Genomic DNA, 23,539 nt, shown 5'->3' with positions numbered 1-23,539 from the left:
TGTACTACAGCCATCAGTAAAAAGTGAGTCACTTTGACAAATATTCTATGTTTCAGGCAGTGAGCACACTATCTCTAGGTTAGGGTTGGCATTTTGGTTGTATATTTAGACACTCTTACTCATTCAACAACTTAAGTTAGTACATGTATTTAGATGTGTCATGAGGTATACTGTACTTTTCAGTGAAAAATTATTCAGTATATTTCAGAGTTCACTGAATTTTGCTTTCCCTTGTGCCAAGCACACTTTCTCTATTCTAGGGCTTCCATGTACCTCATTTTCTCAGACCATTGACTATTGTTTATAGTCACATAAGATGGTATTTTGATATTTTATTCTTTGCTTTAAATAAACCGAAAATTCTAAAACAAACTTAGTACTAAATGAAAATAAAGTACTCATTGTTTTGCATCCAGCCATACCATTAGCAGTTTTATTGTTTCCATTACCTTTTTAGAATCATATTAACAAGTCAACATTCTTATTTTCATTTTGAAGCATCAATTCTAATTTGACAAAACAGTATGAAATGGCAGTTTTTTTCAATGAGTTTCCATTCTTTCTAGTACTTGATCCATTGACTAGATGTTCAGACAAGTGCTCATGGCATTAAATAAATATCCCTCAGATCCACCATGCAATGTAAATGATGTAATGTTTGGAATCATGTCCCATAGATCCATCATACCATGTAATGTTTGGAATCATGTCCCATAGATCCATCATACCATGTAATGTTTGGAATCATGTCCCATAGATCCATCATACCATGTAATGTTTGGAATCATGTCCCTCAGATCCATCATACAAGTAATGTTTGGAATCATGTCCCTCAGATCCATCATACAATGTAATGTTTGTAATCATGTCCCTCAGATGCATCATACAAAGTAATGTTTGGAATCATGTCCCTCAGATCCATCATACAATGTAATGTTTGTAATCATGTTCCTCAGATCCATCATACAAGTAATGTTTGGAATCATGTCCCTCAGATCCATCATACAATGTAATGTTTGGAATCATGTCCCTCAGAGCCATCATATAATGTAAACATTTGGAATCATGTCCCTCAGATCCATCATACAATGTAATGTTTGGAATCATGTCCCTCAGATCCATCATACAATGTAAATATTTGGAATCATGTCCCTCAGATCCATCATACAGTGTAAATGTTTGGAATCATGTCCCTCAGATCCATCATACAATGTAAATGTTTGGAATCATGTCCCTCAGATCCATCATACAAAGTAATGTTTGGAATCATGTCATTCAGAGCCATTATACAAAGTAATATTTGGAATCAAGTCCTTCAGATCCATCATACAAAGTAATGTTTGGAATCATGTCCCTCAGATCTGTCATACATTGTAAATGCTTGGAATCATGTCCGTCAGATCCATCATACAATGTAATGTTTGGAATCATGTCCCTCAGATCCATCATACATTGTAAATGTTTGGAATCAAGTCCCTCAGATCCATCATACAATGTAAATGTTTGGAATCATGTCCCTCAGATCCATCATACAATGTAATGTTTGGAATCATATCCCTCAGATCCATCATACAATGTAAATGTTTGGAATCATGTCCCTCAGATCCATCATACAATGTAATGTTTGGAATCATTTCCCACAGATCCATCATACAATGTAAATGTTTGGAATCATATCCCTCAGATCCATCATTCAATGTAATGTTTGGAATCATGTCCCTCAGATCCATCATACAAAGTAATGTTTGGAATCATGACCCTCTGATCCATCATACAATGTAATGTTTGGAATCATGTCCCTTAGATCCATCATACAAAGTAATATTTGGAATCATGTCCCTCAGATCCATCATACAATGTAATGTTTGGAATCATATCCCTCAGATCCATCATACACTGCAAATGGTCAGCATAATCTCCCTCAGGTCCCTCATACAAAGTAGTGTTTGGAATCGTGTCGTTCAGATCCCTCATACAAAGGTTCAGAATCATGTCACTCAAACCCATCATACACTTAATGTAATTGGTCAGTTTGATATAGATAGTCACTGCAGTACTGTACTTATAATGTTGTTCAGGTAAACGTACAGTGATTGAAAAATACATTTCCCAGGAGCCCTGGACTACTAAAACTTATTAACAGGTACATTTTTACCAATCTGAAAGTCATTCAGGCAACCAAAAAATATATTTAAAATGATAATATAAAAAATATGTATTGTGGTTACAAACATTTTGATTATTAAATCAACATCCAGCACCTTGATATATTGCATAGTGCCCAAATTGTCTTTTTATAATCTGTTGTTGAGTGTTGTGTAATTTCTGCTGATAGGAGGCCACAAATAATCCACATATATCAGCTACATGGTATCTGATTAAATAGTCACAGTTAACATTACTCAGTATCTCATTAAATACTCATAGTTATTACTTTTCAGTATATGATAAATAATCACAGTTAATACTAATTGGTATATAATTAAATAATCACAGTTATTACTATTCAGTGTTAACACTAATTGGTACATGATTAAGTAATCACAGTTATTACTATTCAGTATATGATTAAGTAATCACAGTTATTACTACTTGTTATATGATTAAATAATTACAGTTATTACTATTCATTGTGTGATTAAGTAACCACAGTTATTACTGTTCAGTATATGATTAAGTAATCACAATTGACACTAATTGGTACGTGATTAAGTAATCACAGTTAACACTTATTGGTTCATGATTAAATAATCACAGATTACTATTCAGTATATGATTAAGTAATCACAGTTAACACTACTCAGAATATAATTGAAGTAATCACAGCTAATACTATTCAGTATATGATTAAGTAGTCACAGCTAATACTATTCAGTATATGATTAAGTAATCACAGTTAATACTATATGGCATATGATTAAGTAATCAAAGTTAATACCCTTCAGTATATGATTAAGTAATGACACTTAACACTACTCAGTATATGATTAAGTAATCACAGTTAATACTATTTGGTATATGATTAAGTAATCACAGTTAATACTATTTGGTATATGATTAAGTAGTCACAGTTAATACTATGTGGTGTATGATTTAAGTAATCACAGTTAATACAATTTGGTGTATGATTAAGTAGTCACAGTTAATACTACTTGGTACATGATTAAGTAATCACAGTTAATACTGTTTGGTGTATGATTAAGTAGTCACAGTTAATACTACTTGGTATATGATTAAGTAATCACAGTTAATAGTATTCAGTTTATTATTAAGTAATCACAGTTAATACTATTCAGAATATGATTAAGTAATCACAGTTAATACTATTCAAAATATGATTAAAATGTTAATACTACTCATTAACAGGGTGAATCCTTAAACACCACCCAAAGACAAAGCTATCTCTTTCATCTTTGGCCTGACACATGTATACCTAGAATCTGTTATTATACTTTCTCATTGGTCTGTTGAAGAAATATCCATTTCACTGTAGAGTATGTAAAGTTCCTGTTGGTGGACTTTTACCTAAGGGAATATGACAAGTTTGAAGAATCAAACCAGTCATTGTTGTTGTTGCATACTATATTGGCTTGTGGCATAAGTATTACTTTATACACAGAATTCACTAGTTGAAAGTTTATAGTTACTTAACAGTATTGGCACTGGCTTAATTGTATTGGATTAACAATAGCATGAGCTGTAATGGTGTAAACTCAGATAAACATAAAAATATGGATACGGTTTCTTGTTGGGATGGCCCAACATCATGAAAACTGATCACAATTTAAGTTTATAGGCTTATGCGACATTTTTGATTAGCAGGACAGTCGGCTAATTGTTCGGTTTATTGAATCTACATTGTGTGCTTTGCTTTTGTCCATGATTGTAAGTTGTATTTCAGATTATGGTCACTCATAAACACAAAGTTTACATAGCATTTGAATTTAAGTCGTCTTATTTACAATTAGATGTTTTTTCCCATTTGAATGCTTCACATCTTGTTATGATGTAGGTCAAGCAAAAAGGTATAAATAACAAATAACTAATTCCTGTTTTAGATCAGTCAATGGGAATCCATTTGTGATCAGAGTTTACAGTTGTTGAAATCAGATATAATTTTGAGAGGAGTTTTTATAAAAAATATTCATTGGAGTTATTAAAGCACTCATTAACTTTTGGATTAATACATTACTTTTTCTTGTAGAGAAATAAATTACTTGTTAATTTTGCATAAGTTGATGGTTTCACTTTCTTTCTGTTACTCATTTTAAGACGTAGAATTCTAACACAGATTGTGTGGAATTAGGACTTCCTGTTGATTGTCATTACGTTGAAGAGCTACTACTGTGTAGACTTGTAACACATTTTCTGTTAGCAAGAATGATGATCACTTTACAAGTAATACCAGTGTGATAATTTGAACTTTTTTATTCCTGTGGATTTTATTTGTACAGTTTTAGATTTCTCTCAGTGTGAAGACTCATGTTGGATTTTTAATTACCAGGACAACAATATCAGTTTACAGTTGCTTTTCTGATTATTCCAGTGAAATTTCAATAACAAAATCATTTTCATTGAAAGAATCGATCTTAATTTTTTCTGTGGAGATTGTACTTAAGAGTTTTTTCTTCTGTCAAAGACGTGATCAATAAAACTTAGACACACATGTACAAAGATACACACATGTATAAACAGACACAAACAAATGTATACCATTAATACAAGTACAAGAAAAGAGAGAAAAAAAAACATTTATTGTTCTGTTGACAAAAACAAGGAAGCTGCATTCTAAAAGGGCAGTTTTGTCTTGAACCAGAAAACACAGAAGCTTTGTTATTAAAGGGTAGTTTCTGTCTTAAATCAAAAACACAGAAACTGTATTCATAAAGATTAGTTTTGTATTGAATCAAAAACAGAAACTGTATTATTAAAGAGTATAGGTTTTGTCTTGAATCAAAAATTTAGAAGCTGTGTGCATAAAGGGTAGTTTTGTATTTGATCATACACCTTACCATAAATATAAATTTAATAAAATTTATTTGTCAAGTAAATGGATTTATTTACATACAATAAGGTACATTACATTGTATGATGATTTAGTTATAATCAATGCAAATCTTTAAATGTATTTACATAATTAATATATTAAGGGGAAAAGGTTAATTGTACTATCATATCAATTACATTGGAATCTTTATCTGGCAAATTAATGGTTAACTCTGAATAACTGTAGAATTATAGAATTTCTATCTACAGTTAACAAATGCTGGTTTATATCCAACAAATTTTACTGGTACTGTGGGCTTCTAGGGTCTATTCTAAAACTGAAACATTGGTGTGGGGATTCACCCTCCATTTGGAAAAAGATTGAATTTTCTGAATATAGAAGGGATTTACTGAAGAAGTAGAGGTAGAGATTGAAATATAACATGAGATTTTCATGCATTCTGGTGATTTGTTGGCATCGTTTTGTTCAGAAATTTGGCATGAATCATGCCTCCTAACTCCTAAAACAGCTTGGGTCTTTATCATTAGCTGATAATCTACCGCATTGCGGTTTTTTAATCCCATGCCATTTCTTGTACATCATTGTTGCAAAAAGCATGTTTTATATGATTAAATGAAGGTTCCTGTGGTAAGAAAATGCTGTAAAATAAGGGGTCTTATGCTTTCTTTGTTTTTTTTCTCTCATGCAGACTGTAAGTACATTTACACTTGAAAAGCCAGGATGTATTGACAAGGTCTTACTAGACGAGTTTCTACAAGATCTTCTATGGGAGAAAAAATTCAAAAATTCAGAAGGTCAAACAATAGAAATCTTGAGGCTAAAGGTATTGTTTTACTTTCTATTTTTATCACATTGCCAAATTTTTATTGTCTAGTTTTTATGGGTTTATTTTTCATGCAAAATATACTCAGATAAGTGTTACTTTTTACTGTAGAACCTGTTTTGAAAGATCACCCCCTCTGGTAAATAAATAATAATTGTCTCACAAGACAGGTGGTCCCTCCTAATAGGTGATAACACTATATAATCAATAAATCTTTGCATTTAGAACCTGGTCTCTCCAGACAGATGGCCTCTAACAGAAGTGGTCTCAAGGCAGGTTTTACTGTACTAGCATTCTGGTTGTAAAAATTTATATTCTAAAATGGATCTAAATCTACAAGGAAAAAGAAACTAAACTTACAGAGAAAATAGATTTGTAGGAGACACGATTCTTGTGAAGACCTTGATAAGGCAAAACCACTGTTGCTATTTCTATTTTTCGAGCACATGATTGGAGAGTGATTCTAAGATACAGAAAGTGGTAATAAACTGCTTTAGTATATTCATCTTTATATTTGTTGAAATTTGTTGACAATTTCTTCCAAATATGATAGTGTTCAAGACACTGAGTTTAACCTATTAGCAGTGTATCCCCTTGGGGTGCAAGACTGAGAGTCAAAAATCTACTTGATGTCAAAACTGGGGGTCAGACTGAGTAAAAAACATACTTTAGTAGCAAAACTGGGAGTCAAATTAAAAATCTGAGGGTCTCTGAAGCGCAAATGAGGGTAAAGGGAAACACTGACCTATACATTTCGTAAAATTTGACCCTTCAGTTTGGGGGATACATAAGTTCAGAATCAAGTAATAATTAACTTACCTATGGTCAGTTGTCTAAGTGTCTAATGTTTTGCAGTTAATTATGTTCTATCAGCAGATACTGCTGACATGTGATTGGTCATTTCTAAAATGTGGCAGGTGGGTTGGTGTGGTGATGGTAGGGTCAGTTAATGGTTATAGAGTGAAACTTGCAAGAAATACTTTAAGTGATGGCATAATTACAACATACCCAAGAATGTCATGGTTTATTGTCTCACATGCAGTTTGGTATATAATTGATGGGGGGGGGGGGTGAATACATCATAGCTTTGACATAGGTGAGACACAGGGCTCCAAAAAAACACTAGTACTTTTTTCTGTAGGAATATTATTCCAGCAATATTGTAACCAAGAAAATTTTGAACACCTGAATTTTCAAATTTTCACCTGAAAGCTTTATTTTTCTCTCCATATCATTTTACCTCTTCCAAAGAATTTTGAATACTAATTTACATTTGGCATTTAACTGCTTGAAAGGACATTTCCAAAGGAGGTTATCATTACTTTATTAAAAGATTGCAATTTAGCTCACATGCTGTAAGACGACATGAGATTATTGTCATGTTTTATTTGTCTTCTGTTCATCAACAATTGCTATTTTTCCCTTTTTAACATTTTTCTTTTACTACAACCAATTTTAACCAGACTGTGCAGGCAGCATCCTGCCAGGAAGGCCTTTCATGTTTGTATGAATGATGCCAAGTCACCATCAAACATGGCCACTGTTGTTGAAAGAAATGCTTTAAAGGACTTCTACTCAAAACATGCTCAACAGATTTTTTAAATTTTAGAGAAAGCCTGCTGACAGGAAGTACATTCTGGTGTCAGTCTGCCTTCAGTTATGGTTACTGTTATTAAAAATAGAAAACTTTGTAGTGACTTTTTCACACTCAACAGAATTTGATAAAATTTAACGGCATCCTGGAATGAAGGGCTTTCAAATTCATACACATTGTACTGAGCAGCTATCAAGTATGATCAACATTATTAAAAATAGAAAAACCTTAAATGACCTTTTCTCAAAAAATGTTGAAAAGAATTTAACTAAACTTGATAGAAGGATCTAGCTTGAAGACTTTGTAAGACTTTCTTTAAATATGGCCACTGTTACTAAGAGTAGAAAAACCTCAAGATGACTTTTTTTAAAAACCACTCAACAGAGTGTGTTACCAAAATTAGCATAAAGCATCATGGTATGAAGGTATTTCAAGCTGTACCAAACATGGCAGAAAGCATCTAGGGTTTACAAATTATGCCAATCTGCCTTTAAATATGACCACGGTTACTAAAAATAGAAAAACCTCAAGATGACTTCTTAAAAACCACTCAACAGACCAGTGATGTAGGTCTGTCATCAACTATGGCCAATGGTACTAAAATGGTACTAAAATAATGGTACGAATTTGTTCAAACGATTTCTTAGAATTAGACCAAATTTTAAAGAAGGCATTGGGGCATGACAGTGTTTAAAATTTATACAAATAATACAAATCCAGTCCAGTTTGGGCACCATTACTAATAAATATAGAAATGTTTAAACTATTTCATTTCTAAAGCAGCATGACATAAATTGACTAAATTTGACAATATCAGGTGCTATAAAGTTTGTATAACTCTTGCCACTCAGTCATCCAATATGACCACCATTACTAAAAATATAAATGCCTGTGGAAAACTTTATCTCAATAAGTCACATATTCTGAAAATAGAGTACAGTTGTTTTTGTTGCATGTGTCATGAAAAGGGTTGGATTGGTTTGGTTTGGTACTTTGTGGCATAATGTTCATAATAGGCTATTTAGGGCCCAGGCAGTTGGAGTACAGTCCCTTGCCCAGGGACACACCATTGTAGCTGACCCGGGCTGATTTGAACCTGCACCCATTTGGTCATGAGCCCAGCATGCTAATCACTGAGCAATTGCAGCTTCCACCAGCATTGGAAGAAATCTATGTGCAGCATGCATCCTGCTGGCCCAGTTTTCTAGGCCAACTGCTCTTGTATTGGACCATTAGGCAGATGCATAGGCCAACTGCTCTTGTATTTGACCATTAGGCAGATGCATAGGCCAACTGCTCTTGTATTTGACCATTAGGCAGATGCATAGGCCAACTGCTCTTGTATTTGACCATTAGGCAGATGCATAGGCCAACTGCTCTTGTATTTGACCATTAGGCAGATGCATAGGCCAACTGCTCTTGTATTGGACCATTAGGCAGATGCATAGGCCAACTGCTCTTGTATTGGACCATTAGGCAGATGCATAGGCCAACTGCTATTGTATTTGACCATTAGGCAGATGCATAGGCCAACTGCTCTTGTATTTGACCATTAGGCAGATGCACACTAAGTGAGCAACCTCATGCCCACTTGAACTTGTTTATTCCCCATATTAATTGGCATATATTATATATGGTACGCACATACAAAACAACATCACAAATTTGTAATATGGATTTAGATAGCACTTTATGAGGTTAACAAATACTTATGTGCAAAGTTGAAAGTTTTGTGAAGAGAATGCTACCTTTTTACTTTGGTACAATAAATTTTGCCATTGCTTTGTATATTTTGAAAAAGAACATTATGAACTCTCTCTCTCTCTCTCTCTCTCTCTCTCTCTCTCTCTATATATATATATATATATATATATATATATATATATATATATATATATATATATATATAGTCATGTATATTTAATTTGCATTGTTTGTTACTTTGTTTTTTTTATTATTTGTTCATATTTCATTATATGCAATGGAAAATTGTATATTGGACTTAAACTTGTCCAACATCAAGTTCATTTTCTATTTGACCTGAATCATTTTTTTTCTTCAGGTAGACACTTGATCCATAGCAAATAGGTTTCTATGAGTATGGGTTAACCATTAGGATATTATCTTGGCTTCAGTCAAGGACATTTTGTTAAGCACATTTTATATTCTATTTATAACTTAGATTTTATTTTGTAAATATTAGGAACCTTCTAGGTTATTTACCTATTAGGTAATAGTTTTTTTTAGAAAGTTCTAACTGGAAATAGTTTTTTTTAGAAAGTTCTAATTGTAAATAGTTTTTTTTTATTTAGAAAATGTTAATTTTGACCTGAGGTCAAGTAGAGGACTGTGTAATCTTGTTTTTCTAGAAATTATTCATTTGTGCTTCAAGATCTGACAGAATTTATTGCATTATTGTTGTGTCCAGTAGTTCATTTGGGCTTGAATTTAAACAGGGAGTTTTGTCCTTGACCTCTGATGACAACCACCATGTGTTGCAGGCTGTGTATGAACTGTATGATTATCATACAACCACACCCTGGTCTGTTAATGAGAAGAGACAGAATACACTAGTTTTCATAGGTACATACATCTCTCTCTCTCTCTCTCTCTCTCTCTCTCTCTCTCTCTCATCAAGCCACCACCCAGTCATCTGTGTGCATTTCATTTTTGTATTTTCATGCATTGTGATGTGGCTGGATTCCCAAGAAAACTGTGTATGTCACTTTTCATTATAAAGTCAAGAATTGTGAATGTGTTGAGGCCATGATAGCTCAATTTGCAGAGCTTCAGATATGCAAGGGTAACATGTTCAAGGTAAAAGGCATTTAGTTCCCATTTCCTCAGTACAGCATGTTACAGTCAGCAATGTTCTCAAAGTGCCAAAATAAGCCAAAGGACCACCCTGAATGAATTTGTTCATTAGCACATTTAGTTATACCACACAGTTATGGCCCTTTTTCTAGAAAATGTAGCAGAAAAGAAGTATGTACCTGTTGAAGGCAAACTGATTTGAACAATGTGAGCATTCATTTCTCTTTTGATGGAATATCTATTATATATTGAAGCTGTTGCCATTATATTACCTGAATTTTCCACCAGTATAATGCCTGAAACCACTGCCATTATATTACCTGGAATCACTGCCATTATGTTACCTGATGACTGCCATTTATTACCTAAAACCATTGCCATTGTAATACCTGAAACCACTGCCATTCATTTAGCTGTAACCACTGTCATTGTATTACCTGAAACCATTGCCATTTTACTACCTGAAGCCATTGCCATTGCAATACCTGAAACCACTGTCATTTTATTACCTGAAGCCATTGCCATTGCAATACCTGAAACCACTGCCATTGTACTACCTGAAGCCATTACCATTGCAATACCTGAAACCACTGTCATTTTATTACCTGAAGCCATTGCCTTTGCAATACCTGAAACCACTGTCATTTTATTACCTGAAGCCATTGCTATTGCAATACCAGAAACCATTGCCATTGTATTACCTGAAACCATTGCCATTGTATTACCTGAAACCATTGCAATTGCAATACCTGAAACCACTGCCATTTTACTACCTGAACTCATTGCCATTGTATATCCAGAAGCCACTGCTATTGTATTACCTGAAATCATTGCCATTGTATTGCCTGTAGCTACTGCTATTGTATTACCAGAAGTCATTACCATTGTATTGCCTGTAGTTACTGCCATTACATTACTTGAGGCCAATGCCATTATATTACATGGAGTCATTGACATTGTATTCCCTGAAGCCATTGTCACTGTATTACTTGAAGTCATTGTCACTGTATTACTTGAAGCCACGGCTATTATATTACCCGAAGCCACTTTAATTATATTCCATGAAGCCACTGCTCTTGTATTACCTGAAGGCACTGCCATTGTATTACATGAAGTCACTTCTGTAGTATTACTTGAAGCCATTCCCATTGTTTAGAAAGACATGAATGCATTTAAAGACTTAATACATTTAAAAACATTATACATTTATTTAGAGACATAATGCTTTTACTGACATTGTATATTTAAAGACATAATGCACTTAAAACACATAATAAATTTAAAGACAATACATCTAAAGACACATTTAAAGACAATGCATCTAAAGATATAAATGCATCTAAAGACATGAATGTATTCAAAAGACATAATACATATAGAGACGTATATTTGAAGACATAAAACATTTAAAGATAAAAATGCATCTAAAGACATGAATGTATTCAAAAGACATAACACATATAGAGACATATATTTAAAGACATAATACATTTAAAGACATAATACATTTAAGGGCAATACATTTAAAGACGTAACACATTTAAAGACATAATACATTTAAAGACATTATCAATTTAAAGACACATTTAAAGACATAATGCATTTAAAGATATAATGCAGTAGAAAATGCGAATGCACTTAAAGAGATAGTACATTTAAAGGCATAATACATTTAAAGACGTAATACATTTAAAGACATAATACATTTAAAGATATAATAAATATATAAATACGTAATCCATATAACGACATAATACATTTACAGACCTAATACATTTAAAGACTTAATGCATTTAAAGACATACTACATTTCAAGACATGAAAATAGTTAAAGAATAATACATTTAAATACATTATATATTTAAGAATGTAATACATTTAAGGAAACACATTTAAAGACCTGGATGTATTTAAAGACATTATACATTTAAAGACATAATACTTTTAAAGACATAATACTTTTAAAGACATAATACATTTAAAGACATAATACATTTAAAGACATAATCCATTTAAAGACATGAATATATTTAAAGACATAATACATTTAAAGACATAAATGTATTTAAAGATATAATACTTTTAAAGACATAATACTTTTAAAGACATAATACATTTTAAGACATAATACATTTAAAGACATAATCCATTTAAAGACATGAATGTATTTAAAGACATAATCCATTTAAAGACATGAATGTATTTAAAGACATAATCCATTTAAAGACATGAATGTATTCAAAGACATAATCCATTTAAAGACATGAATGTATTTAAAGACATAATCCATTTAAAGACATAAATGTATTTAAAGATATAATACTTTTAAAGACATAATACATTTAAAGACATAATCCATTTAAAGACATGAATGTATTTAAAGACATAATACATTTAAGGACATAATGCATTTAAAGACATAATACTTTTAAAGACATAATACTTTTAAAGACATAATACATTTAAAGACATAATACATTTTAAGACATAATACTTTTAAAGACATAATCCATTTAAAGACATAAATGTATTTAAAGACATAATACTTTTAAAGACATAATACATTTAAAGACATAATACATTTTAAGACATAATACATGTAAAGACATAATCCATTTAAAGACATGAATGTATTTAAAGACATAATACATTTAAGGACATAATGCATTTAAAGACATAATACTTTTAAAGACATAATACTTTTAAAGACATAATACATTTAAAGACATAATACATTTTAAGACATAATACATTTAAAGACATAATCCATTTAAAGACATGAATGTATTTAAAGACATAATACATTTAAGGACATAATGCATTTAAAGACATAATGCATTTAAAGACATAATACATTTAAAGACATTACACATTTAAAGACATACATTTATAGACATAATATATTTAAAGACATAATACATTTAAAGACATACATTTGAAGACAGTATACATTTCAAGACATAATGCATTTAAAGACATAATACATTTAAGGACAATACATTTAAAGACATAATACATTTTAAAGATAGAATACATTTAAAGATAGAATACATTTAAAGACATAATGCATTTAATTTCAAGACATAATACATTTAAACACACAAAACATTTAAAGACATAATAACTTTAAAGACATAATACATTTAAAGACATACATTTAAAGACATAACATATTTAAAGACATTATACATTTAAAGACATAAAACATTTAAAGACATTATACATTTAAAGACATAATACATTTAAAGACATAATGCATTTAAAGACATAATACATTTAAAAACATACATTTGAAGACATAATGCATTTAAAGACATAATACATTTAAAAACACATTTGAAGACATAATGCATTTAAAGACATAATGCATTTAAAGACATAATACATTTAAAGATATAATACATTTAAAAACATACATTTGAAGACATAATGCATTTAAAGACAATACATTTAAAACATTATACATTTAAAGACACATTTAAAGACACAATACATTTAAAACATTATACATTTAAAAACATTATACATTTAAAGACATTATACATTTAAAGACATAATACATTTAATGACATTATACATTTAAAGACATGATGCATTTAAAGACATAATACATTTAAAGACATGATGTATTTAAAGACATGATACATTTAAGGACATACTTTTAAAGATAGAATACATATAAAGACATAGTACATTTAAAGACATAATGCATTTAATGACATTATACATTTAAAGACATACATTTAAAGATAGAATACATATAAAGACATAATGCATATAAAGACATAATGCATTTAATGACATAATACATTTAAAGACATACATTTAAAGATAGAATGCATGTAAAGACATAATGCATATAAAGACATAATACATTTAAAGACATAATGCATTAATGACATAATGCATTTAATGACATAATGCATTTAAAGACATACATTTAAAGATAGACTACATATAAAGACATAATACATGTAAAGACATAATACATTTAAAGACATAATGCATTTAATGACATAATGCATTTAATGACATTATACATTTAAAGACATACATTTAAAGATAGAATACATATAAAGACATAATACATTTAAAGACATAATACATTTAAAGACATACATTTAAAGACATATTTTAAAGACATAATGCATTTAAAGACATAATACATTTAAAGACATAATACGTTTAAAGACGTAATGCATTTAAAGACATAATACATTTAAAGACATAATACATTTAATGACATTATACATTTAAAGACATATTTTAAAGACATAATGCATTTAAAGACATAATACATTTAAAGACATAATACGTTTAAAGACATGATGCATTTAAAGACATTGTACATTTAAAGATAGAATACATATAAAGACATAATACATTTAAAACATTATACATTTAAAGACATAATACATTTAAAGACATAATGCATTTAAAGACATAATGCATTTAAAACATTATACATTTAAAGACATAATACATTTAAAGACATAATACATTTAATGACATTATACATTTAAAGACATATTTTAAAGACATAATGCATTTAAAGACATAATACATTTAAAGACATGATACGTTTAAAGGCATGATGCATTTAAAGACATTGTACATTTAAAGATAGAATACATATAAAGACATAATACATTTAAAACATTATACATTTAAAGACATAATACATTTAAAGACATAATGCATTTAAAGACATAATGCATTTAAAACATTATACATTTAAAGACATGATACATTTAAAGACATAATACATTTAATGACATTATACATTTAAAAACATACATTTGAAGACATAATGCATTTAAAGACATAATGCATTTAAAACATTATACATTTAAAGACATAATACATTTAAAGACATAATACATTTAATGACATTATACATTTAAAGACATATTTTAAAGACATAATGCATTTAAAGACATAATGCATTTAAAGACATAATACATTTAAAGACATTGTACATTTAAAGATAGAATACATATAAAGACATAATACATTTAAGAACATACATTTGAAGACATAATGCATTTAAAGATATAATGCATTTAAAACATTATACATTTAAAGACATTATACATTTAAAGACATAATGCATTTAAAGACATTATACATTTAAAGACAATACATTTAAAGATATAATACATTTAAAAACATTCATTTAAAGACATAATACATTTAAAGACAGAATAGATTTAAAGATATAATGCATTTAAAGACATCAATGTATATAAAGACAATACATTTAAAGACATAATACATTTAAAGACAAAATACATTTAAAGACATGAATGTATTTAAAGGCATGAATGTATTGAAAGATATACATTTAAAGACAATACATTTAAAGATATAATACATTTAAAGATATAATACATTTAAGTACATAATACATTTAAAGACAATACATTTAAAGATATAATACATTTAAGTACATAATACATTTAAAGACAATACATTTAAAGACATAATACATTTAAAGACACGAATGTATTTAAAGACATAATCATTTAAAGACATAATACATTTAAAGACATAATACATTTAAAGATATAATGCATTTAAGTACATAATACATTTAAAGACATAATACATTTAAAGACACGAATGTATTTAAAGACATGAATGTATTGAAAGACATAATACATTTAAAGACATAATACATTTAAAGACAATACATTTAAAGACAATACATTTAAAGACATGAATGTATTTAAAGACATAATACATTTAAAGCCATAATACATTTAAAGACATTATACATTTAAAGACACGAATGTATTTAAAGACATAATACATTTAAAGACATGATAGATTTAAAGACATGAATGTATTGAAAGACATAATGCATTTAAAGACATACATTTAAAGACATGAATGTATTGAAAGACATAATGTATTTAATGACAATACATTTGAAATTCAATTGTTTGTAAGTGTATATTCAGGTAAAGTGGTGTTGTATTTTCTTCTTTTTGTTGTTGCCTCAGATATTCTTTTAAATAAATAGTTTCAGTATGAAAATAAGTAGCAAATATTAATAGTTTCAGCATGCTTATATATTAATGAGCTTTCCACAGTGAAAACAACTTACTTGCAATTCTCTTTTTTGTATTCCAGGTAGGAATATAGACAGAAAGGTTTTAGAGCATCAATTTTCCAAATGCTTACAGTCAAATTCTTCATAAATAAAATCACGTTCACTTTTGTGCTTTCTTTTTTGTCCACTAATTGCATTTAAATTTTTATAGATGGTAATTTCTGCTAAAAGACCATTCACACTAAGGGCTAAGTTCTTTGAGAGTGTTACTGTTGCGAAGAAAAATACAAGAGCAAAGCTAAAGTTACTGTTTGACTGAAACTGTACTGCAGACCTTTCAACTCTTATGATTTTCCGTAAGTCTTATGAAAATTACCCTTAAAATACAGTCTTATGGCATACTTGCAAAAACTATGGAAAAATGATCATTGTCGAAAAATCTGGATAATTGGTTCATCCGTGTTTTATTTGGATCCAGGTTTCATCTTAGAATTAGGTGGCGCTCCACAGTTTCGTATTTTGCATAGTGTTAGAATTTTAAAGAGAAAGGATTTCCCTGGGTTTTCTCACTGGTTATACTAGCTACTTAAAATAGACCTTGTATATCGTAGTTTTAGTTCAAAGAACCTTTAATTCCCTTTATTTTGGTGTATGATTGATGGGTGTAATATGGGTTATACAGTATACAGCTTGGCCTTACTCCAGATGTGCACCTTTCAAAAAAGTCATTTTCACTTCCTGAACATCAGAGGTAAATTGTATAAAAAAGAGCCAATAACTTTTCTTATATTTTATCTGTTTGGTAATTCACTCATTGCACTTTCAGAAGCTGGTACTGTCTAGTCTGGCAAAATTTATTTTCCCTATTTTAATATGTGCTACAGATAGTGTACTTTAATTCAGGCTGATTTGTTAGCACAAGAGAGCAGTTATTTTGGTTAGCAGTGTGCTTAGATCATGTACAGTATCCAAAAGTACAATATCCAAAGAAATATCATCCACATTACATTAATGTAGCATAGAGGTATGACAACATTCTCTCCATTGTGCATGTTTAAAATGCAAACAACTTCACCCTCCATACGTCATTCTCTCAAAAGTACATAATAACTGGTGAGCACCCCCATAATAATTTGTGAGTGCCCCATTAGTGAAATTAGTCAGGAACCAGACCAACTTTACCGCAGCACCCCAGATGCTTTAAACTGTGCCTATTTGTTCATACAAATCATCTGCATGATCAAACTGTTGATTATAGAATTTTTTTAAATGACATCCAGAAAGAAATGCATGTTTAAGACGGAAAGGGAAAATAAGCTTGTAGAAAAGTTTTAATAATCAACACAGAAGAATAAAAAGGAATATTCAGATTCTTGTGAATAAAAGCTGGAAAGGACAATTATATTTATTGGACATCACTTGCCAATTTGAGTTTGTTTTGTGGTGAGAGATATGATTGCTGTCGTCATGTGAAATGGAAAAGAATTTCCAAGAATTATGTCAAGTTGAGAGATAGCAACAAGCCATTGAGCCGCATAGGGTTTGGAACTAAAGTTTTTGCAACTGTACTAGTGATAAATAGTCTATGCATACTTTAAAAACTTTTCAGTTGAACATAATGTTTATTGTCGATGCATCAAACTTTTATTTGCGTTTTCCAGCTTTACAATAGCAGTTATTGATATTTTGGTACACCTTACTGAAAACTGGTCAAGCTTACGGAAAATAAATCAACTGCCTTACTGAGACTGACTCATCAGGGTTGGTGGGTACTGCATGAAGTCCCCTGTGTGCTATTGGTAGACATTGATGAGGAAAATTGTTATGTTTGTTTTGTTATTTATTTATTTATTCTGAAATGTGGTAGATATTAAAATAAGACCATTGAAGAAGAAATGTATGGTCACTACTGAGGCTGTTGTGAAAAAAATCATGTTACAGCTACTTTGAATGCATTGTCTTACCGACGTGTTCTTTTCTTTTCTTTTGTTTGTTTTTCTTAAAAGATAAACATATTTATGCAATTTATACATGTTCCAATAGTAAAATGATGCTGTTATTGTCTCAAAAATGGCAACATTGACAACACTTTTGAAAATCTCCATATTGTTACTTCTCCTGAATGGATGGTCAGATTGACATGGGGTCTTCACAACAACACTGTAGCAATATGTAACTAATTCTGAATGAAAATGGTGCTGCTTAGACCTCTCTAGTGTAGTGACAAACTTAAGACCCATGTGGGAATCCTATGTTAAAATGGGTCTCTGGATTATAGTGTCAAATGGAAAATTAACATTAGGCAACAAGGGAAATCTTATGTTAAAAATGATCTTGGCATTATTGAGCATAAAGATAATTTAATATGGAAATGGCATTATTGGACATAGGGAGAATTTAAAATGGGAATGGCATTATTGGGCATAAGGAGAATTTAATATGGGAGTTGCATTATGGGGCATAGGAAGAATTTAATATGGGAATTGCATTATGGGGCTTAGGGAGAATTTAACATGGGAATGGCATTAATGGGCATAAGGAGAATTTAATATGGGAGTTGCATTATGGGGCATAGGAATTTAATATGGGAATTGCATTATGGGGCTTAGGGAGAATTTAACATGGGAATGGCATTAATGGGCATAAGGAGAATTTAATATGGGAATGGCATTATGAGGCATAGGAAGAATTTAACATGGGAATGGCATTATTGGGCATAAGGAGAATTTAATATGGGAATTGCATTATGGGGCATAAGGAGAATTTAACCTGGGAATGGCATTGTGGGGCATATGGAGAATTTAACCTGGGAATGGCATTATGGGGCATCGGGAGAATTTAACATGGGAATGACATTATTGGGCATAAGGAGGATTTAATGTGGATATGGCATTGTGGGGCATATGGAGAATTTAAGATAGGAATGTCATTGTGGGCCATAGGGAGAATTTAAGATGGGAATGGCATTATGGGGCATAAGGAAAATTTAACCTGGGAATGGCATTGTGGGGCATATGGAGCATTTAAGACGGGAATGTCATTTGGGGGCATAAAGAGAATTGAATGTGGGAATGGCATTATGGGGCATAAGGAGAATAATTATGGGAATTGCATCATGGGGCATAAGGGGAATTTAGCATGGGAATGACATTATGGGGCATATTGAGAATTTAAGATGGAAATGGCATTATGGAGCATAGAGAGAATTTAAAATGTGAATGGCATTATGGAGCATAGAGAGAATTTAACATGGGAATAGCAGTCTGGAATCTAATGGGATATTAGCATTGATTTTGTTATTTTTGTATGAAAAATGGAACTTTATGGCCTATAATGGGTATTAACAATGTGCTGTATGTTTAAATTGTATGGTCTATAATGGGTATTAACAATGTGCTGTATGTTTAAATTGTATGGTCTATAATGGGTATTAACATTGTGCTCTATGTTTAAAATGTATGGGTCTCTATGGCCTATAATGGGTATTAACATTCTGATGTATGTTTTAAATGTATGGAGCTCTATGTCCTATAATGGGTATTAACATTCTGATGTATGTTTTAAATGTATGGAGCTCTATGGCCTATAATGGGTATTAACATTCTGATGTATGTTTTAAATGTATGGAGCTCTATGTCCTATAATGGGTATTAATATTATGTATGTTTAAAATGAGTGGGTCTCTATGGCCTATAATGGGTATTAACTTTGTGCTGCATGTTTAAAATGACTGGGTCTCTATGGGCTGTAATGGGTATTAACTTTGTGCTGTATGTTTAAAATATGTGGGTCTCAGTGGCCTATAATGGATATTAACTGTGTGATGTATGTTTAAAATGAGTGGGTCTCTATGGGCTGTAATGGGTACTAGCATTATGGTGTATGTTTAAAATGTTGGGGGTCTCTATGGGCTATAATGGGTATTAACATAGTGCTGTACGTTTAAAAAGTGTGGGTCTTTATGGGCTATAATGGGTATTAACATAGTGCTGTACGTTTAAAATGAGTGGGTCTCTATGGCTGTAATGGGTATTAACATTGTGCTCTATGTTTATAATGTTGTGGGTCTCTATTGGGCTGTAATGGGTATTAACATTGTGCTTATGTTTAAAATGAGTGGGTCTCTATGGGCTGTAATGGGTATTAACTTTGTGCTGTATGTTTAAAATTTGTGGGTCTCTATGGCCTATAATGAAAATGGAATTTTAAAACTACAGCTACTATCTAACATGCCAGTAGGATAACCTAAAACACTTATCTATTCATTACACAGGATGGACTTTAAAAAGGAATATAGTAAATGGAACTTACAACCATAAAGTCAAATTCCTAACCCCTCTATTAACTTACAACCATAAAGTCAAATTCCTAACCCCTCTATTAACTTACAACCATAAAGTCAAATTCCTAACCCCTCTATTAACTTACAACCATAAAGTCAAACTCCTAACCCCTCTATTAACTTACAACCATAAAGTCAAATTCCTAACCCCTCTATTAACTTACAACCATAAAGTCAAATTCCTAACCCCTCTATTAACTTACAACCATAAAGTCAAACTCCTAACCCCTCTATTAACTTACAACCATAAAGTCAAATTCCTAACCCCTCTATTAACTTACAACCATAAAGTCAAATTCCTAACCCCTCTATTAACTTACAACCATAAAGTCAAATTCCTAACCCCTCTATTAAATTTGCTGCCATTTTTAAACAAAACCACCATACCATCTCCTTACCATCCTCATAATCCCTACAGCAAATATTATAATGCATGGAGTGAAAGAAGAGAAAAGATGTGATGGAAAGAAGAACAAACACTTAAAGACAGGAAATTGAACAAACTTTTTATATCCTTTATAACTCCTGCATGAAACCCAATCTTTTTTTTTAAATATTTGACTAACATAAATTTAAGATTCTTATTAATTGTTGCATCGTATGTTACTAGCAGCAAGTTTTATTTCAAAGATATTTCGTATCAAGTCCAGCAAATTATCATTCTTCAATCGGTTTTTATGTTACAGTTTTTATGATTATGCTTGCTTTAACTGACTGACCTTGACTTCCCAATGCATGGAATGAATAGACAGTTGTTGAGACCAGAGTCACTTTTCTCCATGGTGTGCTGAGGTGATAATATTTCTTGTGAAGTTGCAACATTTTTCGGTTCCAGTTTTGAAAAGGGCAGTGCCAGTGTCAGTTCATATTTTGTGACTCATTGGATAGAGTATACATTAAACCAAGCCAAATGAGAGAAAGTGTAATTTTTCTGTTTGAGGTATTGTAGAATTTTTTTTTTAATCACTTTAGAAAATATAATTGCATGTATGCACAGTGACTCTGTTCAAGTTTGAAAATGGCAAAACTAAATTTGAAAAATCACAAAACTAAATTTGAGATGTAATATGATGATTGAAATGTGCCCTAGGAAGAGTCAAGATGGAGAGAAGAAAAACAATGGTTCTGCATTGGTTTTTTTTATGTAATCATTGTGACTGTGGCAATTTTGAATACGGCAAGTGATTATGACATTCATAAACATGGGTAGATGGAAGTACATGTGCATTGAGTGTTTTGTACTTGTTACAGAAATATTTCTCTTTCACTACCTGTACAAATACAATGACTCTAGCCACCCTAGATTTTAGTGCACTGTCTGACCTTAACCAAAGCTGCTTCATTTTGTGACACATGATTTGTTGGAAGGATGGGGTCAAATGCAAAAAAGAGAAAGAGAGAATTAAAAGAGTTAAAGAATTTAAGCCCCAAACCAGTGAACACCACTTTTCTTAAATCAACATTTCTTTAATAATCCCCACCAACTGCAACATCAGTAAGTGAAAAAAGGTTAAGAGACCCTATGGCTTTACACAGGAATTAACATTACACAGGAATTAACTTTACACAGGAATTAACATTACACAGGAATTAACATTACACAGGAATTAACTTTACACAGGAATTAACATTACACAGGAATTAACTTTACACAGGAATTAACATTACACAGGAATTAACTTTACACAGGAATTAACTTTACACAGGAATTAACATTACACAGGAATTAACTTTACACAGGAATTAACATTACACAGGAATTAACTTTACACAGGAATTAACATTACACAGGAATTAACTTTACACAGGAATTAACATTACACAGGAATTAACTTTACACAGGAATTAACATTACACAGGAATTAACATTACACAGGAATTAACTTTACACAGGAATTAACTTTACACAGGAATTAACATTACACAGGAATTAACTTTACACAGGAATTAACTTTACACAGGAATTAACATTACACAGGAATTAACTTTACACAGGAATTAACTTTACACAGGAATTAACATTACACAGGAATTAACATTACACAGGAATTAACATTACACAGGAATTAACTTTACACAGGAATTAACATTACACAGGAATTAACATTACACAGGAATTAACTTTACACAGGAATTAACTTTACACAGGAATTAACATTACACAGGAATTAACTTTACACAGGAATTAACATTACACAGGAATTAACTTTACACAGGAATTAACATTACACAGGAATTAACTTTACACAGGAATTAACATTACACAGGAATTAACTTTACACAGGAATTAACATTACACAGGAATTAACATTACACAGGAATTAACTTTACACAGGAATTAACTTTACACAGGAATTAACATTACACAGGAATTAACTTTACACAGGAATTAACTTTACACAAGAATTAACATTACACAGGAATTAACTTTACACAGGAATGAACTTTACACAGGAATTAACTTTACACAGGAATTAACATTACACAGGAATTAACATTACACAGGAATTAACTTTACACAGGAATTAACATTACACAGGAATTAACTTTACACAGGAATTAACATTACTGTGTAGTTTTAATGTGGGGGTCTCAATAGCCGCTAACCAGAGATTTAAAGTTAAAACCACACTTTCTATTCAACTGAAAGATGGAAAAAGACAGGATAGAGAGAAGAATATACACATACACATAAGAACAGGGAACCTGCTAACTTTTTACAAACACTAAGATACATCTTTTATAAATCTTGTGTTGTTTGATGGAGGGGTCTTAGAGTTCAGGCTATCCTAAAAATAATATTCTTACTAAAAGTTGCTATGTATTTTGCTAGCTTTTGTACACTGGCTGACTGTTGCGATCCCCAAAAGAATTCATATTTTGCATTGAAGACCAAAAAATGC

At 30.9% G+C, this 23,539-nt stretch overlaps 1 protein-coding gene across 4 annotated transcripts in view; it reads left to right on the top strand.

Moving 5' to 3' along the window:
• LOC149808098 (zinc-regulated GTPase metalloprotein activator 1-like) overlaps positions 1-16,461 on the top strand; it is a 91,812-nt gene extending 75,351 nt beyond the window's left edge. For 3 of the 4 annotated variants that reach the window (XM_089973469.1, XM_089973468.1, XM_089973470.1), the window contains exons 13-15: positions 5,697-5,831; positions 9,882-10,008; positions 16,375-16,461. In XM_089973469.1, the coding sequence (XP_089829595.1) occupies positions 5,697-5,831; positions 9,882-10,008; positions 16,375-16,442 (330 nt within the window). In that variant the 3' untranslated portion in view covers positions 16,443-16,461. The remainder of the gene's footprint in view (positions 1-5,696; positions 5,832-9,881; positions 10,009-16,374) is intronic. The other variant, XM_089973471.1, reaches the window with a different exon arrangement.
• The last annotated feature ends 7,078 nt before the right edge of the window (positions 16,462-23,539 follow it).

Source organism: Sinohyriopsis cumingii, chromosome 1, assembly GCF_028554795.1.
Source record: "Sinohyriopsis cumingii isolate HCF-2022 chromosome 1, ASM2855479v2, whole genome shotgun sequence".
NCBI lineage: Eukaryota > Metazoa > Mollusca > Bivalvia > Unionida > Unionidae > Sinohyriopsis > Sinohyriopsis cumingii.
The sequence above is the reverse complement of the archived record's forward strand: the minus strand, read 5'-3'. Positions and strand labels throughout refer to the sequence as shown.